Raw genomic sequence first — 20,374 nt, forward strand, 5'->3', positions numbered from 1 at the left:
GACGATCATCTGGTAAATAGGAAATTTTAAATTTTGATACAAGAATGTCTAGAACTGGCTTCGCTTTGTAGAGTTTTGGGGATACTTGCCAATCGTAAGCCTCATTATCTGAGAAATGTAAAAATTTCAGTAGAAGGAAAAAACGTTTCTCGGACATGGTCTCGTAAAACACGGGCGTAGCAAACAATCTATTACGTGAAAAATAATGAGATAGCTTCGGCTTTTGAATTATACCCTGAGGAAGAAAGATCCCAAATAAAAGTTTTATTTCTTCCTTATTAGTAGGAACCCAATCCCTCTCCCTGCTTCTCCTTTTCATCTTAGCTGTTTCTATACTAGCTTGTATTGACTGCTGAGCGTACAGATTAGTTTGCTCTGCAATAAGTTCGCACAGTTCATCGTCAATGAAATGTTCAAATATTTCGTCGGGTTCTTTTTTTATTTAAAAGTTCGCCCTGAATTCCACTTTGATGTGTAGCTGGAAATCGGGCTCTCCTACATCCCCTTACACCCCAGTCATTAGGCAGAATAGGAGGCAAATCGCTCTCACTTTCTCACTCGCTACTCTCATCGGAGCTCGAACTCGACACCTGTCCACGGCATCTAGGCAACAGGCCTACTCCGACGGAAGCACTCGTGCTTGGAGCATCTAATAGCAGGATAGTTTCACCATTACTATCTAAACTAGAATCACTGCAACTATCTTCCTCACCGAGCTCGAGAATATCTCGTATATCATCACTCGAAAGATCTACAATTCTTTTGGACATGTTGATTACAAATATGAAACGCTACATGTAGAATTAAAACAATAAATCACAAGATAAATGTATATACCAACAAAACAACTTATGAGAGCTGAAAACATTCACACCGAGACACGAAATACTACGCTCCTCGCCAAGCGCCACATAGGTTGTTCTTGCGCTACGCAGCTATGTAGCAGATAATAAGGGGATTCCTAGACGAGAACTGCTTAGATACACGAAGGTGAAAAAAATTCTGTCAGATGGCAGCATCTCTCGGAACATACGGAGAAAGTTTCAAACCTACCGCTTGTTTCATAACGGAGATAAAAAATAAAAACTTTCCGCGCTTCACATGACGCGCGCCCACCATCGGGCTCGCTCCAGCCGCGTCACCTGAAGCGAGCCCCACTCTACGGGTTAATTTAATGAAATCATGGAAGACTGTCTTCAGGGCTCTTGAAGATGACATTTGAAACCACCATCCCTCAAATACACGTTTACAGCTACACAGTCCGTACTACGTAGCCAACTTGCTTTGTGAGATTTCTTCCGTAAGTGGAAGTAGTATTGGGAGGGGTGTATTAATAGAGGTGGGGAGGTGTTAGAAAGGGAGACAGCTATGTACACTGTACATAAACCATTTTAAAAATAAATTTGGACATTCTCTGAACAGATCGTGTACACTCAGTTTATCAGCTGAGAAGACAAATTGCCAAAACTATGACAGGACTTGCATAGTATGTATTTTCTAGTCCTCCCCGGGTAACAGCTCACCTCTACCTAAGCCCAATTTTAAAAATTTCCTCTCAATATTTCTTTTCTCATCATACCGAAGATAATCCTTTATTACAGGATGTATTTTAAATCTCCACAAATGCAACCTTCATATTTTTTTCCATGTAGGAATGGCATTTTGTTCACTCATGCTTAGTTTAGTGATCTGTGTGCAGGAACAAATTAATATGGAAGGAATAATGAAACATGGTAACAGGCACCTTGGTATCACAACTTGTTGGCATAGGATCACGAGTGAAGAATATCTTTCTCTCCAATGGATAGGAACATGTTACTTCAGGTTATAACCTATGTTAATTGTACCTGATAATGAGATAATACTGTCTTTATTCTTGTCTCTTACTACTGTATATCTTCTTCTTGCTGTCCAATCTATTTCAATTTCCATTACTTTTTGAGGTCCAAATAGTGTTTTTGTACAAAATTCTTCTGTAAGTACAAAATAATGGAATGAAGATCATAAATCTGCAAGTCCAGAGTCACTCATGAAAAATGCCAGGCTACAGGTGGTGTGGCCCAGTATTAATATTCAGGACTTGTCTGTTATAACATCCTCTTCTTGTCATAAAAGATCTTTTACCGCAAGCAGCACACTCATGTTATATGAGTGGAGAGCCTATGCTGACGAATGTAGTCAGGAATTATTTCCGTCAGCCACTGTGGGTCTACAACTGACAGCTGCCTCATGTAGCACCGGCCAGTTTGCACCACTTCGGTGAAAAGTACATATTGGGGTTGGTTGCCGAACAGCACAGACGATGGGTGGATTGAAACAACCTGTCGAGAACCAACCTAAACAACAAAGAAAGCAAAAAGTTTAAATTTCTTGATCATGTTTCTATAGTCCTGTAAAAATATATACGAATTACTATTACGTTCTCCATCTAGGTTGGACCATGCTGTCATTCTAACCTCCCACTAACTACATATTTTTGGTTTTTGAAGATATACCAAAGTGCCAGAATTTTGTTCCACATAAATTCATTTATGTGAAAATAAATCTACGAAACAAGAGGCTGGTGTATTTGAACACCCTCAAATACAACTGGACTAAGACAGGATCGAACTTACCAAATGGACCTCAATTGTCAAACACAATCACCTCAGCCCTTGGCAAAGAATACTGAAAAGTACAGGAAAACCTCTTTAGTGCATTCCTCATTAAGATGTTTTCTTGCTTAGCATGTCGTCATAAATCTATATTAAAAATACCTTGCTTATTGCGTCACAAATTTTTGTCATTACTGCTTAGTATGATCATGTTTTTTCTCAGCCTTGAAAATGTTCTTTGTCATCCTTTGTGAAAGAAACTTATTTTCCAACTCGGGTAAGAAGCCCTCGCCACAGGAGGCAGGTTGGAGAAAATTGTGAGTAAACAGGAAAAGGTCTTGAATTCCTGAATTTTACGGGGTAAATTATACTTTTGGGAAGCAAGCCATAAGCATCAAGGAGGTTCAGTTTTGCTTGTTGGTTTTCAGTGATACTGATGAATTACAAATTAAGCCTGTTTATGCTTGTATTTTGCATTCTATTCAGAAGTTAGAAATTAATTCTGAACTGAGTGATACAGTGAAGGGTAACGAATATTTGTTGTGTGATACCCTACCTATGCATTACGAACATAATCGTGTGAAATTTACTAGCGTGGTGCATATTTTTCTTGTAGTAGCCGTTTATGGATACTGAAAAGGTCATGAAATCACTTAGTAATGAACACAAAATTAAAATTCAGAAAATGGACAAGCATCTGCATCTTTCAGCAGTGGCATGTATGTTGAAACTCGCACCTTAGAGTTTCGACTCAAGTCTATCGAAGTGCTGTCACAATCAAGTCAAAGTCATTTCTTGCACATGGCCGAGTTTAACCTCCAGATAGTTCATGATCGAAGAATGTGACCAGAAAATGATTTTTAATAACTCACTGGTCCGAAATATAAGGCTTCAGCTAACATTTGTTTTAGAAGGAGTGCGTTCTTGAATAATACATTGATACTTTTATGGCCCCAAGTGCAAATTTTTTCATATTTGTTTATGGTGTATTACACACCTTTTAATACAGCAGAAAAGGTGTCCGTATTTGTTCTCTTGTCTTTTAAATGCCTTTTAATTCATCTCATCTTTAGAAATGGTAGATAGCTTATATCTTTCACTGTACCTGTACATACACAACGTAAACTGCATGCATGTCGAACAAAGCCTATCAAGCGTTTAAATATCTCTGTTGGATACTTTTCAGCAGTATTCAGTAGTAAGTTTTCTTGCTTAGCATGTTCTCTTTCCTTGTCCCCTGCACAATGTCTTAACAAGGCTTTACTGTATTTGAAATACTAAAAATCTGTACATAATATACACAGAACAGCAATGGTGTCAAACTGGGATGAAGAACGCAGTAGTAGTTCAACAGGCTATGGAAACTTCAACTCTAAAATTAATACTGTTCTAATAAATCCTGTACAGGGACAACCCCAAAAATGTGTGGAATTGAAGAGAATGTAGAATCAAAATGTGTTTGAACAAAGGAATAATACTGATCTACACAAAATTTGTTCTAGTTAATTATTCTTAGACAATTAGGATGTGTGTTACTGAAGGGTCATATGTGGTACAAAATGTAACATTATTTGAGTCCACATTAAAACTAAGGGGTTAGAGGTAAACAGGAAAAAAATTCCTTCATTAGGTTTGTGGATGACATAGTAATCATAGCTGATTTTTTTTTGTTTGTTTTACATCGCACTGACAGAGAGAGGAATTATGGCTACAACTGGATAGTACTGGTCTAGGCTGGGAAGGAAGCAATCATGGCCTTAATTATGGGAAGGACATGACCATAACCTTAATTAAGATACAGCCCCAGCATTTGCCTAGTGTGGAAACAGGAAACCACAGATAACCATCTTCATGCCTGTTGCCAGTGGGGCTCAAACCTACTCTCTTCCGAATGCAAGTTCACTGCTGCATGACCAAAACTGCACAACCAACTTGCTCAGTCAGAGAAAGAAATGAACAGGATGCTTGAGAAATTAAAAAGACCCCTAACTTCATGGAAGCTGAACATTACCATAAAGAAGACAAAAACACTACTAGTTATAAAAAATGCCAAAAGCAATGAATGCAGAAATTATGACTGGAAAATCAAGAACAGAACAAGTAAAGAATTACTGCTACCATGATAGTGTCATTACTATAACAAGAGTACCTGCAAATTCAAAAGAAGAATTGCCCTAACAATGAAAATGTTTAGATGTAAAAGGAACTTCTTAACCCAGCAGGCTCATGGATATGGAACTAGGGAATTGTTTTCGCAAAAATCTTCATCTGGAGCACTTTGTAGTGTTACCACACTGGAGCTGGAGGCCGGGAAAAAGGACAAACAAGGAGAAGGATTATCCATACAAGCTGACTATAGGGGGAAAAAAAATGTGGATGTACCCAAAGAGGTCAGTGAACACTGTGTACTCTTAAATGTAATACGTAAAACTAAAGTAAAATTCATTGGGCACACAAGGTGAAGAGTATGATGGGGTTCACAAGACATGAAGAGTTAAAAGGAGCAGCAAGAAATAGTACAGACTGGGTGCAATGAGAAAGTAAAACCTTTAGAGTATTAATAAAGTTATGTTTAGGAGGTAACCTGTATCCTAGCATCACCTTGGAATAATTTTGATGGGAGTGAGAAGATTGTTGTCAGTGCTAGGATTTGAATCTTTTACCTCCTAATTATCTCATCATATCAACTTAACAATCGAAATGTGTTTGTACAGAACTGACCAATACTTGAACACTCATACTCTCACACTGTTCATCTTTTTTAAACTGATGAAGAAAATTTTTTCCTCTTATACTTACAGTGGTATACTGCCGGTCTCTCTGTAGCTCAGCAATATTCATAAACAGTCCAGTAACAAGACACTTCCGAACTTGGTCATAGTCTTGTTTGCACGACAACATTGGTATTTTGGATCTTTCACACAATTCAGCCAACTGAGTGCGAACTTCACTTGCATACTCTAGATTGCGAGCATTTAGGAAATGATCCTGGCACCATTGCTAGAATAAATCAGACAAGCGGGCCAATCAGTAATTCAATAAACAGAGAAAAATTATTCTTGACTATCTAAAAACCATTTACTCAATCTCAATGTATAGACTAAATCAAATCGTTCATAGTAACACAGAGTAAGATGATGGTAATAATAATATTGATTTTACATCCCAGTAACTATTTTTATGGTTTTTGGAGACTTTTAGAAATACCAGAATTTTGTCCCACAGGAGTTCCTTTACAAGCTGGCAAAATTAACATGAGGCTGTAAGAACTCCTGAGGAACTGCACTAACTTCTCATAATATAATATAATTAATGGGAAGAATAAGAAAAAAGATGGAAATGCAAAGAAAAGAGCAACAGTTTGGTTTCAGAAGAGCACCATGTCAACTCAGTAGAGAGACTGGGTTGTCATGTGGCCATATCCATAACTAGCAGCAGTACCCGTTCTTCATACGGGTTATCAGAAACTGGCTTTAGTTACTCATACTATCAGTGTGACTGACTTCATTAGATATTTATATCACTGGTGTATTTACTTAAGTACGTAATTATAGTGTATCTTCTTCTCCTTTTCTTCATGGGGGCCTTTAAATATTAGTTCCTAATTAGTGTCGACCTCTAAGATCTTTTGCTACCATGTTTTTCCTTCATTCCCACCTAGATATACCTGCTCCCTTCACAAAGCTGCAGGTTTAATGTAAGTATACTTCCGCTAGACAGTACCACAAATATAAATATTATTGAATGTATTTGTTTGATCCAACATTTCGTAACTATTACAAATGATCAAGGAAATAAGCGATGCATAAAAGAAACTACTATAATTATTGAGAATTATAATTCTCAGGGCTTGTCACTCATATCGCACATCATATAATGAATCTGAGTATAAATGTTGAGAAATTTTTTCAAGTCATTTTGACAATTGTGTACAGTATATAGGTTGTTTTCATGGTTACAATGATCGTAAAAGTGGACAAAAATATCGGCACTAATGACATTGGTGATCCTACTACTCCATGATTTCATAGAAAATAGTTTAAACTATAGGTAACAGACTCCGCAAAATGCTGAAACCTAAGCCAGTACGTAAAAACGGAGGTCCGTCGGCAACGCTGGTCGCTGTACTACGGAGATCTCCAGGGCTATTATTTTTATACTTCACTCCCTTTCCATCCCCGCCCAAAGGAGTGCTATGAGCGTCTTACACAACAGTTTATTTTTTCCAGATAGTAAGTCATGTGTATCAATTTTGGTTGGCAGCTATGCCCAAATGTACATGCATAATCTAGCTGCTGTAGAATCCTGGAGCTGACGTTGCCATGGTTACGGCTGTTTGTTTCTTTATCCGATTCCTAGAGCAGGGGTAGTGTGGTTCCAATATCTCCATAATGGTTGGTTTTAGGGCCTTAAAACATAGTTTTTGGGTCTGAAGGTTTTCCCGAGTTTTGTTCTTTGCGTCAAGGGGCTTAAAATGAGCTTTGTCTCGTCCTTGTACGACAAATTCAATTTCGCCTATATTAGCCCATTATTTTAATATTTTTATATCTCCCCCGTTGCCCCCCTCTAATTGTTTTGAACATAAAATACAGCCCATGTTACTCACTGGCAATATAGCTTTCTATAAGTGAAGTAATTTTTAAAATCGGTTCAGCAGTTTTTGAGTCTATCCGTTACAAACAAATATACAAATTTTTCCTCTTTATAATATTAGTATAGAAGTATAGATTACAGCCCTACACATACGGTTGCCGTCAGGAAGGGCATCCAGCCGTAAAACAGGGTCAATCCATATGTGCGACACAGTCTGCACCCGCAACCCCACAGGTGTGGGTAAAGCGATAGAAGAAGAAGATACTCATTTTAAAAATTCACCGGCTTTTTTATTCTTTTCACCCCCTTAAGTGGATTTTCCAAAAATAATGTGTTCATTTTTAAAGGAGATTCCAAATACCAATTTTAAAGTCTGTAACATCTTCATTTTTTTAGATATATGTATCCTCATATAAATAATTCAACTCCTTCCTCACTTTTTCAAACACACACACACCCGCTCTTAAGTGGATTTTCTGAAAACAAATATTTGTGTTCTTTTATTTTTAAAGGGGATTCCCAATATCAGTTTTCATGTCTGTAACATGTTAGGTTTTTGTGATTTATTGTAGATAATTTCGCTGCTGTAGAATCCTGGAGCTGACGTTGCCATGGTTACGGCAGCTCATTACTTTATCCGATTACTAGAGCAGGGGTAGTGTGGTGCCAATATCTCCGTAACAGTTTGTTTTAGCGCCTTAAAACATGGTTTTCGGGCCCGTAGGGTTTTCCCGAGGTTTGTTCTTTGCGTCAAGAGGATTCAATTGAGCTTTGTCTCGTCCTTATATGACAAATTCGATATTTTGTCTATATTAGCCTATTATTTTTATATCTCCCCTCCGTGCCCCCCCACCTCGAATTGTTTTGAAAATAAAATAAAGCCCATGTTACTCACTCGCAATGTAGCTTTCTATAGGCGAAGTCATTTTTAAAATCGGTTCAGTAGTTTTTGAGTCTATTCGTTACAAACAAACAAAATTTTCCTCTTTATAATATTAGTATAGAAAAAAATCACATGACTGATTGCATTTAGAGATGTTTACTTGCCAGCCCACATAAATCTTTGTAATTTATTTCAGGAATGCTTTGAGCCGAGGAAGAACAAGGTATGTTGTTCAAGTCAAATGAGTGTTCAACAGCAAAAATATGATTCTGAAGAAAATCCAAAGACGATTCCTTTCATGCAGATGTATTTATTGAAGTACTGTTTGCAGAAGCACAATTCACTTTTTCTTTTCTTTCTTTTGTTTCATCCATTGGTTTTATTTATTATGGAGGACAAATTATTATTTTTATGTTAAAACAGTATTGTTTGAAGATATCCAAACCTCTACCATGTATCAAAAACCTTCCACTGATTACACTAGCCAACATAATTCTGCAGTAAAGTAGAAAATAAGTTTTTGAAAAATGGAAATCAATACCCCGAGTTCACGTTTAGTTTTGACACAATTCTGTTTTGTAGTATCTGCATTCATAAGATGTAATGATGAGAGATGTTCTCACGCAACTCTCTTTGGAATAATAGTATATTATGCATCAAGTGAGGAAAAGGCGTGATTATTCCCGGGTGTGAAGATAGCAGATCGAGACGTAAGTGAGGACCGAAGTGCTGAGTTCTGCTTTCTAGAAATTTAGATACGCAGTATTAAGAGTGCGAGAGAAGTTGGATTGCAGATAAGATAAAACAGAGTTGCTATCTTAGACCACTTGTATAAGCAGAATTAATTTAAACGCCTGTCCTTACTAGATGTTTGTGTTGGGCTGTCATTCCTTTTCAAAATGAAGTACCCAAAGCCTTTAAAACACGTGGCTTATTGAACTTTCCTATGACAAGGGGAGGAAGTCTCTTACTTCTGTCTGCATTGCATCACTGACTCTATCCTTACACGATTTCCCGCCATGGCACTTCTCTCGTAATTCAGAAATACCAACCCTTGCCACGTCACAAAGTATTCTAAGACCCATTAAACTAATATTCAAAGATGAGGATAAATTATTCTGGCTCCCTTGTGCAAATGCTTTATTATTTTTTTTGATTACTCTACTGTTTGCATTTTTAGATGCCTTTCACTTGCACGGAAAGTGCCTCATCATCATCATCATCATCATTTCCCTTTATCCAGCTGTAGCTGGGTAAGGGAAAATATGGTTCCTCTCCACTTTCTTCGGTCTTTCCACCACTCCTCCTCCAACACTGTGTCCCAGTCCAGGTTTCTTTCTATAATACTGCGTTGGATTTTATCCTTCCATCTCAATCGTGGTCGTCCATGGCCTCTCCTTCCTTGGATTTGCATTTCATCACTTTTATTGGAATTCTTTTTGTCACTCTTTCGCTTTATGTGTCCAAACCATCTTAGTCGGCTCTTCTCTATCCTTTCATTTTTTCCACTCCAATTTCTTCCCGGATTTTCTCATTCCTTATTCTGTCTCTTCTACTCTTCTGTATCATACTCGTCAAGAACTTCATTTCGGCTGCCTGTATTTGACTCTCATCCTTCTTTGTCAATGTCAAAGTTTCTGCTCCGTAAGTTGTTATGGGTACGTAATACATCTTGTACATAGTATCCTTTGCTTCCATTGGCACATCTTTGTCCCAGAACATGTTTCTTACACTATGATAGAAACAACTTCTAGCTTGAATCCTCTTATTAATCTCAGCATCCAGTCGAGCATTCTCCATTAATTCACTCCCCACGTATTTGAACGTTTCCACTACTTCGAGGGGCTTGTCTGCAAGTCTAATCTGACCTTTCCCTTCTTTCTCCCCTCTAGTCATAACAAGAGTTTTACTCTTTTCTACACTTATTTTCAATCCACATTCTTCGATCTTCCCATTCAACACATTCAACTGTTCTTGAACCTTCCTGTCATCTTCTCCCCAAATCACAATATCATCTGCAAATAACATCATGTTCATTTCTCTTCCTCCATATGCTGCTTTTGCTATTCTCATGATGTCATCCATTACTATTGTAAACAGGATTGGTGATAGAACACTTCCCTGTCTCAGCACACTAGTTATTTTGAACCAACATGTCCTGCCAACTTGTGTTTACATGCAACTACAACACTCCTTATACAATGCCATGATCATTTTTATTAATCCCTGCCCAATTCCTTTTTGCACCAGACTGTCCCAAACTTTAGTCCTGGGGACACTGTCATATGCCTTTTTAATGTCAATGAAAGTCATCACCATATCATTCCCGTACTCCCATTGCTTTTCCATTAGTTGTCTCATAATGAAAATGGGCTCTATTGTTGACCTTCCACTTCTGAAACCAAACTGATTTTCCTGTATCTGATTCTCAACCCTCAACCTTATTCTACTTTCCAGTATCCTTTCTATTATCTTAGCAACATGGGATATTAGAGTAATTCCCCTGTAGTTCTTCAAAACTTTCTGATCTCCTTTCTTGAAAATTGGGATGATTATTCCTTTTTGCCAATCCTCAGGGACCTCCTTATTCTCCCAGACATTCCTGAGAACCCGATATGTCCACTGCAGGCCTACAGCTCCAGCTGCCTTTATCATCTCCACTGAAATTTCATCTATTCCAGCAGTTTTTCCATTCTTCATCTTTCTTACTGCCATTTCAATTTCATTCATTGTAATTTCTTTATCCATTTCTTCATCAACTAATTGCCTTTCCTGGTCATCCATTGAATGACTGTCATCAGTTCTTATGTTCAGCAGCTTCTGAAAATATTCTCTCCATCTATTTATTTCTTCTGGCTTTGTTAATATTATGCCACCTTCATCCTTCACAAATCTGGTGTTTACTTGATCTCTCTTTTTGTTTCTTAAGATACCATACAGTAATTTCTTGCTGCCCTGCATATCATCTCTCAATTTCTGTGTGAATAAGGCCCAGCTTTTCCTCTTTTCTTCCTCCACTACTTTCTTGGCCAAATTCTTTGCCTCCACATACAGTGAAACCTCGATTCTCCGTTTTCCGAGGGACCATGAAAATAAAACGTACAATACGGGAAAACGGAAAATCCGGGAATGAATGAAAACCATCAACAATTTGGCTAAACATCACAAAAATGAAATATGTATAATTATAATCTTACAAAAACTCCTAAACCAAACCAAACTACAGCCCCAGTGGGACTTTCTGCCAAGCGACCACTGCTCAGCCCGAAGGCCTGCAGATTACGAGGTGCGCATGGTCAGTGCGACGAATCCTCTCGGCCGATATTCCTGCCTCTGTAGATCGGGGTCGCCATCTCACCATTAGATAGCTCCACAATTAAAGGTAATCACGTAGGCTGAGTGGACCTGGAACCAGACTTACATCCAGGTAAAATTGCCTGACCTGGTCGCAATCGAACCCGGGCCCTCTGGATGAGAGGCGGGCATGTTAGACCGCGAAACTGCATTAATTACCGGTACGCGAGTTCAAAATCTTGATACTTTATATTCAATTTTACAGGGGAATCTTCGTCAGTTTCCCGTGAAAACGTCTTTCAGTTCAGCAACTTTGATTACGCTAGCCAAACTCTTCGATAAATCTAACAACGCCAAGCCAAACGACAATCGACCAAAAGTAGTTTTTAATTCTCTCATCTAATAAAATAAAGCACATTAGATACAAAAGCACCCAAAATGTTGGCGAAATCCATTCATTTCTTAATCTTTCATTGTAATTTGGTCTCGGGTATATTGTTCGTAGTCAGTTTCTGGAAATCTCGTACCGCGCAAATTAGGCCTACATCGACTTTTAAAGGTTATGTTGAACTCGAAAACATGGTTTCGAATGTATGTATCGATTCTTAAAAGTTCTCGAATGCATTAAATTCAATTATGCGCGTCACAAATCCAATCAAATTGGAAAGATAAAAGAAATATCAAAACTTCAGAAATTACGGTTATTCGTGACCTTGAGGTCATCTGGAAAGCGCGCTCACTGCTCATGTCAGTATGAGTTTGAAATGATACCAACCATTTAAAATGTAACGTGCGCAAATAAAACGACTGCGGTTTTTGGTATTTTAACACGAAAACGTAAAATTCCCAGTCTTACATTAGAACCTAAACAGTAATAGGCAATCCCAAGACCTCCCATGGCTTTCTTTTTTTTTAAATGTAAGGTGCAACGTCCGTTTTGGTCTCACTAACATAATTATGTACGATAATATAAAAAATACTGAATTTGTGTTAAGAAGGAGCAGTTTCGATTCCTGTCTGAAAGCCCAGTTACTCTGCAGTGCTCTGAGCAAAGTGCCGAAAACCTCTTCGGCAGTACGATCGAAAAAATGTCAAAATATAAACATCTAACCCTGGACATAATATGGACGTTTTATAAGTGCAAACATTTGACGAAACTCGTTCTGTCTTCAAGCAGAGCTGTCGAAATGCGCCGTGTCTTCTTGCAATTGTTGTGGCCACTCTCTGCTTTATGATTTTCCGAGATTCTCTAAACAATACCACCCGAATGCGATGCTAAGATGGTCCCTTATGCAAGTTCACCGCCGACTGCTTTTCCAGTACCGGTACAGTAGGCCCTACTTGCTTTAATTATCGCAGTGATCCATAAATATTCCATAGCTGTCCTTTCGTGAGATACAGTTTATTAAAAAACGACTGATAGAGGATTTAGCATTGACGGGACTGGAATTTCTGGACGGTTGATCCGGGAAGTTGTTTCTTCGAGGAACGGATAATGCGGGACTTTTACAACGTGATTTAATTACGATGCTCGCGGGACCGCGTAATTTGAACGCATATTCCGGGAAAACGTATTTTCCGGGAACGGATAATCGAGGTTCCACTGTATTTTCTTCTACTTTCTTCAGTCTTAGATGTTTTCCATGCTTTCCATGCTATTTTCTTTTCCTTCACTTTAATCTTTAAGCTATCATTCCACCAGTGTGTCTCTTTGTCTTTCACATTTCCTTTTCTGCACATCCAACCAGTGCTTTCTTAAATCTTTTCCATTCATCTTCAACATTCCCCACCTCTGTCCTGGGTACCAAGGGTATTATTTCCCTTTGGAATTCTTCTTGTATGCTTTTCTCCTTCAACTTCCATACTTTAATTCTTTTCTCTCTTCTTAATGGGTTTTTTTTTCAATCTTTCCGACTTTCAATTTTCCTATCACAACTCTATGATCTCCACCAAAGGCTTCTTCAGGCATGGCTGTTACATCTAAAAAGTGCCTGATGCCCTTAAAACAAAGTGGCTTTTGAAACCTTCCTATGACGAGGGGAGGAAGTCTCTTGCTTCCGCACAGTGCACAGTGTACAGTGACCCCACCCTTGTACAATTTCCCGGCCTGGCACTTCTCTCCATTAAAACCACAAGTCAATTTGGGCTCGGAATTAATTAAAACAATGCAGTTTCATCCATTGACAACATTGTTCGGTGCGCAAAAATTGATTGTATAAGTCACACTTTTTTGCCAACTGTAGGCATTACCAGTGTTCGCGGATTCTGCTTCTCTGCACAATGTTGGTATGTGATATTATGGAGTTCCTTAAAAACGCTGAATACAAAAGAATTACGATTTCACTCGAACTTAGCAATTATGACGCACTCGGTTAACGCACCGAATTGAGTGAAAGCGAAGGCAGTTTTGAATTAAACGTTCGAATTTCGGTAATGGGACTGACATTGTTCTTTAAATTATGAATTATCCGTATTTCGAATTAAACAATTTAAATAACATACAAAACCGTACCTCATGTTTCCGGAAACAAGAGGTTCTTGGAATTAGGCAGGATTTTGAATTAACCGATTTTGAATTATTGAGGTTCTACTGTAATTACAACAAATGAGAGACTCTTACCTTCTTTTGCTCAACATTTTTATAGCCTTGGTACACATTCAAGAGAGTGATGTGATCCCCTGCGGTTGAAATGAACTTCTCCCTGGAGGCAACTGCTTTCTCCCGCTTACCAGGGGGTGTGACAAATATCGATTCCCCCGAAAGCAATGCCACAATACTCAATATTTCCTCCCTAAAAATACAAAATAAAACAACATTTATATTTATAATATGTCATCAGTTACAATTTTACATTATATACAAGTCATCACACTTTGGATGCGCTTCAAAGGGGATCATTTCTGGCAATATAATTTTCCAAAATAACTGTAAGTACTACAGTAAGAAAGTAAACTAAAAGCAGTATTGCTAAACAAGATTTTATGCTGTTAACCCCAGTTTTAGTATTTTGCATTCATCCACTGAATCAAAAGTGACAACAAAGTGTAGAATTTTATCGTATGTATGCAAGACAATATCCAGGCAGTTTTTTTTTACGTAAGGATAATATTTACTACATTCGATTGTATCATCATCTTCATCGAGACCTCATCTACCTTGCAGTGTTGAGGTTTCGCTGAGAGCTCGCCACTGATTCCTATCCCTTGCTCAGATCATTAGCTTCTTTCCAGTCGATCCCTCTAATCCCTGGATATTTTGTTCCCACTTTATTTGAGGATGACCCCATTGTCACTTGCCTCCATGTTGTGTTTCCCAAGCCATTTGTGAGTACCGATGCTCTAGCATGCTGACAAGATGACCAAACCAGTGGAGTTGTGTTTCCTGAATAACTTCTTCCACAGTCTTCACTTTAAGGCTCGCCGTAATGACCTTGTCCCACCCTGTCTTATTATCCACTCCTCTCAGATACCTCATCTCCGACGCTCGTATTTAAATTCATTGACGGGTAGTGAGCATCCACGACTTGGATGTACCGTGTGTGAGAGTTGGAAAGTAGACCATACAATAAATTGTCAATCTGGTCTTCTTGCTGATTTCTCTTTTCCTTTCGAAGCTCCTCTTGATGCATGAAAAACAGTTCTCCTGTTACTCCAACTCTGTGGATGATTCTGCTGTCAATTTTCCCATCCTACTTGATGACTGCTCCGAGGTGTTTGAATTATGCAACGTGCTCTAGCTGGTCTCCTCTCAGATTGATTGTATGCTGTCCTGGGTTACATGCGATGATATAGTCTTTGTCTTCTCCATGTTAATGACCATGCCTTGTTGGTTCATCTCCTCTTGCCACACATGGCTAGAGGCTATGCTTGCCTCTAGAGCTATATCATTTGCAAAGACCAGTTCTGATATTTGGACTGGTGTTTTAGTCCAGTATCCAAGAGTTTTAGGCTTTGTATGTAATTTGCAGATTTCCATCGCATCATCCATTAGGATTATGAACAATAATAGTGACAGGATGTCTCTTGTTTCACACTAGCAGTTGTCCTGAACTCAGCAAAAGTCTTCGCTGAAGTACACACTTGATTTTTACAGGTTTTGTAAAAGCTTTTTATTGCTTCTATTATGATGCACTACACATTTTGTCTCATGCCACAACTCTTTTGACTTTGTCAAAGTAACAAATATATGCTTCTCTTCCATGTTCTTTGAGCTTTTCTCTCATTTGTATTAATATGAAAATAATTCAGTTATATCTTAGAAAAGATTGTGTTGTTTGAGTCATCAGTCCATAGACTGGTTTGATGCAGCTTCCATGCCACCCTATCCTGTGTTAACTTTTTCATTTCTACGTAATTATTGCATCCTATATCTGCTCTAATCTGCTTGTCATATGCATACCTTGATCTACCCCTACCATTCTTACCACCACCTACACTTCCTTCAGAAACCAACTGAACAAGTCCTGGGTGTGTCCTATCATTCTCTCTCTTCTTCTCATCAAATTTAGCCAAATCGATCTCCTCTCACCAATACGATTCAGTATCTCTTCATTTGTGATTTGATCTATCCATCTCACTTTCAGCATTCTTCTGTAATACCACATTTCAAAAGCTTCTATTCTCTTCCTTTCTGAACTAGTTATCGTCCATGTTTCACTTTCATACAATGCCATGCTCCACATGGAAGTCTTCAAAAACATCTTTGTAATTCCTACATCAATGTTATTAATTAATTAGTAAATTAATTTATCTTTATTCATTTTTCAACACTTGAATAAGTCTGTGACCAAGTTCTCAACTGAGTGTAGCTCAGTACCAAGGTCAGTGCGAAATGTGGTGTTCTATTAAGAATGCTACCTTTTGATAATACATTTCATTTTTCAATTCAGTTAAAAACATAAATGTTAAAGAACATTTTTGATGGTGAATATGTTAATAGTTTGTGAATAACCCTGAAGGTGCCAAATGCTGGAAATTGCAATCAAACAATAAGGATTGGTCAAAACAAAAGGTGACAAGAAATACAGTCAGTTGCTGTAAGCATGTAGGCAGAGTGACCCCACTCATACCCAATGTACTCCTACAGGTACTGCAACTTTAGATGCAGAAGAACATCTACTCCAATTTAGAGGAAATTTTGAATTCCAATCCGTGCTACCTACTTCTCCCTCCCCTATATCTGTAACAGTTTTCACTGTGAACTGTCTAAGTACAGTAGAAGACCGTTATAGCGAGAATTCATAACGGCAAAAAATTTACTCACTATAGGGGATTGTCGTTATATCAGATTTTTCGTAAAAGTTGGGGGGGAAAACCCCATACACATGAAAATCGGTATGAAACAGCAATCAGTTTGTTCAAAACTTGTGTTTTTGTGGATGACTTCTATCCTATGCCTTACTAGTTTGTCACTTTTCGAAAGCCGATACTACATGAAAGTGGATGTTTAATTTCATTCTGAAAAAATCATAGTATCACTCCAGAGGCCTCTGTAGCAAATGTTTCAGTTTCCTTCTTCAAACAGCGTCACCTAACCTAACCGTATATGTACCCAGAAAACATATTTCAAGCGTACATTCAGAAATGAAAACCTCCTCGCTACAAATTTACATGGGAATAGCCTTTCCGAAATTTAACTAGATGTGAGAAAATATAAACTCTCCTCTGAAATCAGTGATGTACTCTGTGATATCTTGAAGTGTATCACATTCTTACTTAATGTCAGTACATAACATTAAAATTAAGCAATTGTTTACTTCAGCTTTTATTTCTAACATGTTAACAACTGCTATCAGCCAAGTCATTTAAGGATTTATTACAAAAACGTGTTATCCTCTTTCATTTTGTATTTCCTTTTAGAGAACAACAGTTGACGGGTATTACTAAATGACTCCGACATCGCCTTCAAATCACTTTACAAAGGAAATTTAATTTGTCCTCCTATTCAATACAAATCTCCATCTTTTAGATGTAGTAATATTAATCAAACATGTTTCGGCTAATTATAGCCATCTTCAGTGGAAAAAGTTAAAAAATTACATAATTAATGTTGAAAGACTATGTTAAAACACAATGAAAAAGTGGGGAAACAAGTGAGACATGATGAAATTAAAATAAAAAGTGGTTACGGCGAGGTTGAGAACTGCAGTGTTTTACATTTTAAAAAAAGGACAAAATCACAATACTAAAATTTAAGATGACAGTCTGTCTTCATTGAGTCACAATCTCAAATAGTCAAGATGGCAGCAAAAATTGAGAACATATTTAAGAGGAAAAGAGATCATTATGACCAACGTCCCACTCCAGTCGCCCAGGTGTGGTTAACAAGCCTCCACTGCTCCTTTCTGTTCTTCCACTTTTCCTGCTCCATTACTTAAGCCACATTCAATCCAGCTTCTTTAATGTTCTTCCAAATCTGAACCATCTATCTCCTTCTTGGTCTTCCAACTGGTCTCTTTCCCTTAACTTCTCTTTCCGATTTCCTTCTTGCTACCCATTCTTTTTACAAGTCCGAACCATCTCAGTCTTGTTTTTTGTATCTTCTGTACTAATGGTTCTATATTTAGCTCTTCTCTGATTTTAATATTTTGAATTCTACCCCCTTCTTGTCTTTTTAATCGATGTTCTTAAAAATTTCATTTCTACTGCTTGGATCTTACTATCTTGTCTCTTATTAGTTACCAGCGTTTCTAGTCCGTATGTTACAATTGGTATGAAATACTGTTTATATAATGTTATTTTTGTTCTCTTGGGTACTTTGTCATCCCATAAAAGCACTCTGACTTGATGATAAAATGTTGTAACTTTACTTAGTCTGTTATTAATTTCAGGATTGATTTCATTACTTCCATTAATAATGCTACCCAGATATGTAAACTGTTCTACATTCTCTAACCGTTCTCCGTCTATGTTCAATTGGCTTCTCTTTTTCTGTTTTCCACAGTGCACGACTAGTTTTCTTTTTACTAATTACCATTCCAAACTCCTTCAGATTTTTATTCCAAATGTCCAGTCTCCTTTGTACTTCCTTTTCTCCATTTCCCCAAATCACCACATCATCTGCAAATACCAAAGCGTACCGGGCGAGTTGACCGTGCGGTTAGAGGCGCGCGGCTGTCAGCTTGCATCCAGGAGATAGTGGGTTCGGGTTCAAATCCCACTGTCGGCAGCCCTGAAGATGGTTTTCTGTGGTTTCCCATTTTCACGCCTAGGCCTTTCCTATCCCATCGTCGCCATAAGACCTATCTGTCTCGGTGCGACGTAAAGCCAATAGAAAAAAACCCCAAAGCATTCACTTCTTCACTACTGATACTCTGTTTTACACGTGTTATGATTTCATCCATCAATATAATAAACAATAATGGTGACAGAGCACTTCCTTGCTTGAGACTTTTTTTTTTTTTTTTTTGTATAAAATGTTTTAGAGTACCACTCTCCACTTGTAGACTGCTTTTACTCTCAAGATACAACATTTTTATCTTGTTAAGTAATGATTTTTGTACATTCTTTTCCAGTAGGCATTCCCATACATGTTTTCTCTTAACTGTATCATGAGCTTTTTCCAAATCAAAAAATACGAAGAATATTTCCTTGTTCCTTTCTAGATGTTTTTCCACTATCGTTCGCACTGTAAATATCAAGTCTATTGTTGATCTATTTGGTCTAAAGCCATATTGTTTTTCCTCTAACTGTGTTCCTATTATATCCTTCAGTCTTTTGTCTATGAATTTCTTCATTATTTTTAGCCTGTGTTAATAGGGTTATACCTCTATAATTTTCATATTTCTTCCTATTTCCTTTTTTGAACAACGGTATAATGTGTGTGACTCATAGTAGAAACCGTCAATGAAGTTCAAATCTGTAATGGAAAAAATTAGTATGTATGAGAAGCCTGGGCTAATAAATAAAAGATAAGCATAAAGAAAACTTCAAACTTACTTATTAAATAGTTGCCCTCTCGAACGGCCTGACCTCAATTTAGCGGTCCCGCTTTCGCTGGTCGTGTCTGTAGCTGGCTCAGCTGTGTTTGCGATGATTGGAGGAGTGAGGGGAGTAAGGGAGGGAGCTGCTGGGCTAGTGGAGAGAGGGGGAGGGAGGAGGGGTTCTGAGTTGGAGAGATGTAGGCGGGGTTTGTTTTTATTATAGAATTTGCTGACAAATGTGTGGAACAAACGTTTCAAGTTATATTCGTGACTAGATTCTTCACGATGCTCACTCATAGCTGAAAAACGATTATATTTGAGAACATTGCGATGTTCAGCGTAACTTATTACAATATTACGGCCTGTTTGACCGAGATAGCTGGAACTACAGCTCATACAAAGTTATAAAATTCATTGTTTTTTAATCTGTATTGAAAGTAACTTCTTTTAAATGTGTATCATTTTTTACTGTGTGTTATTTTCCACCTATTCAATACAATCAATAATAAGATTAATGTTCTTTCCGCTTTAAACTATGAACATGGGACATGTTTCGCCCCTTTTATAGGTTATCATCAGCCTTATCATCACCTAAATAGCATGATTTAAGGAATTTGAGATACCTTATAGCTTGGACAATTTCTAACATTGATAATGGGTCTTATAGGGACATAGGCTTTATGGATCTTGGGTAGCACTTTTGCTGTGGGAAGCTTTGGATTCATGGCAATCATTTTAGATTTCTCAAGGTCATTAATAGTTCAAGTATCTATTATTGTAGACTGCTTTTACTCTCAAGATACAACATTATTATCTATTATTATTGTTATTGTTGATAGTGTGCAGACTGACAGTAAGTCTGGAGTTGGTGTGGGAGGTTATAAATGCTATTTTGATCTTATGTTTTTTAAAGACAATAGAAATTTGGTAAATGCTATTACTACTGAATGTGAAAGTAGAAAACTTCTCTTTAGGAGTGGAATCTTTTGCTAGGGTAGTCTTAGGTCTGCTCTTGTACCTACTGATGATTCTGTTGATGAAGGTTCTACTGAAGCCATTGTATTCTGCAATATTGTAAATAGTGTTCA

The 20,374-nt window shown here is 37.7% G+C and overlaps 1 protein-coding gene across 2 annotated transcripts in view; it reads right to left on the reverse strand.

The window, feature by feature from the left end:
• Positions 1-1,355: 1,355 nt before the first annotated feature.
• Positions 1,356-20,374, reverse strand: part of ath (ATP-dependent RNA helicase DHX33) — a 95,710-nt gene continuing 76,691 nt past the window's right edge. Inside the window, exons 11-13 of one of the 2 annotated variants that reach the window (XM_068228505.1) lie at positions 13,985-14,156; positions 5,394-5,594; positions 1,356-2,336 (exon numbers count right to left, since the gene is read on the reverse strand). In XM_068228505.1, coding sequence (XP_068084606.1) covers positions 2,139-2,336; positions 5,394-5,594; positions 13,985-14,156 — 571 coding nt within the window. In that variant the 3' untranslated portion in view covers positions 1,356-2,138. The remainder of the gene's footprint in view (positions 2,337-5,393; positions 5,595-13,984; positions 14,157-20,374) is intronic. The other variant, XM_068228506.1, reaches the window with a different exon arrangement.

Source organism: Anabrus simplex, chromosome 7 (assembly GCF_040414725.1).
Source record: "Anabrus simplex isolate iqAnaSimp1 chromosome 7, ASM4041472v1, whole genome shotgun sequence".
Taxonomy (NCBI): Eukaryota; Metazoa; Arthropoda; class Insecta; order Orthoptera; family Tettigoniidae; genus Anabrus; species Anabrus simplex.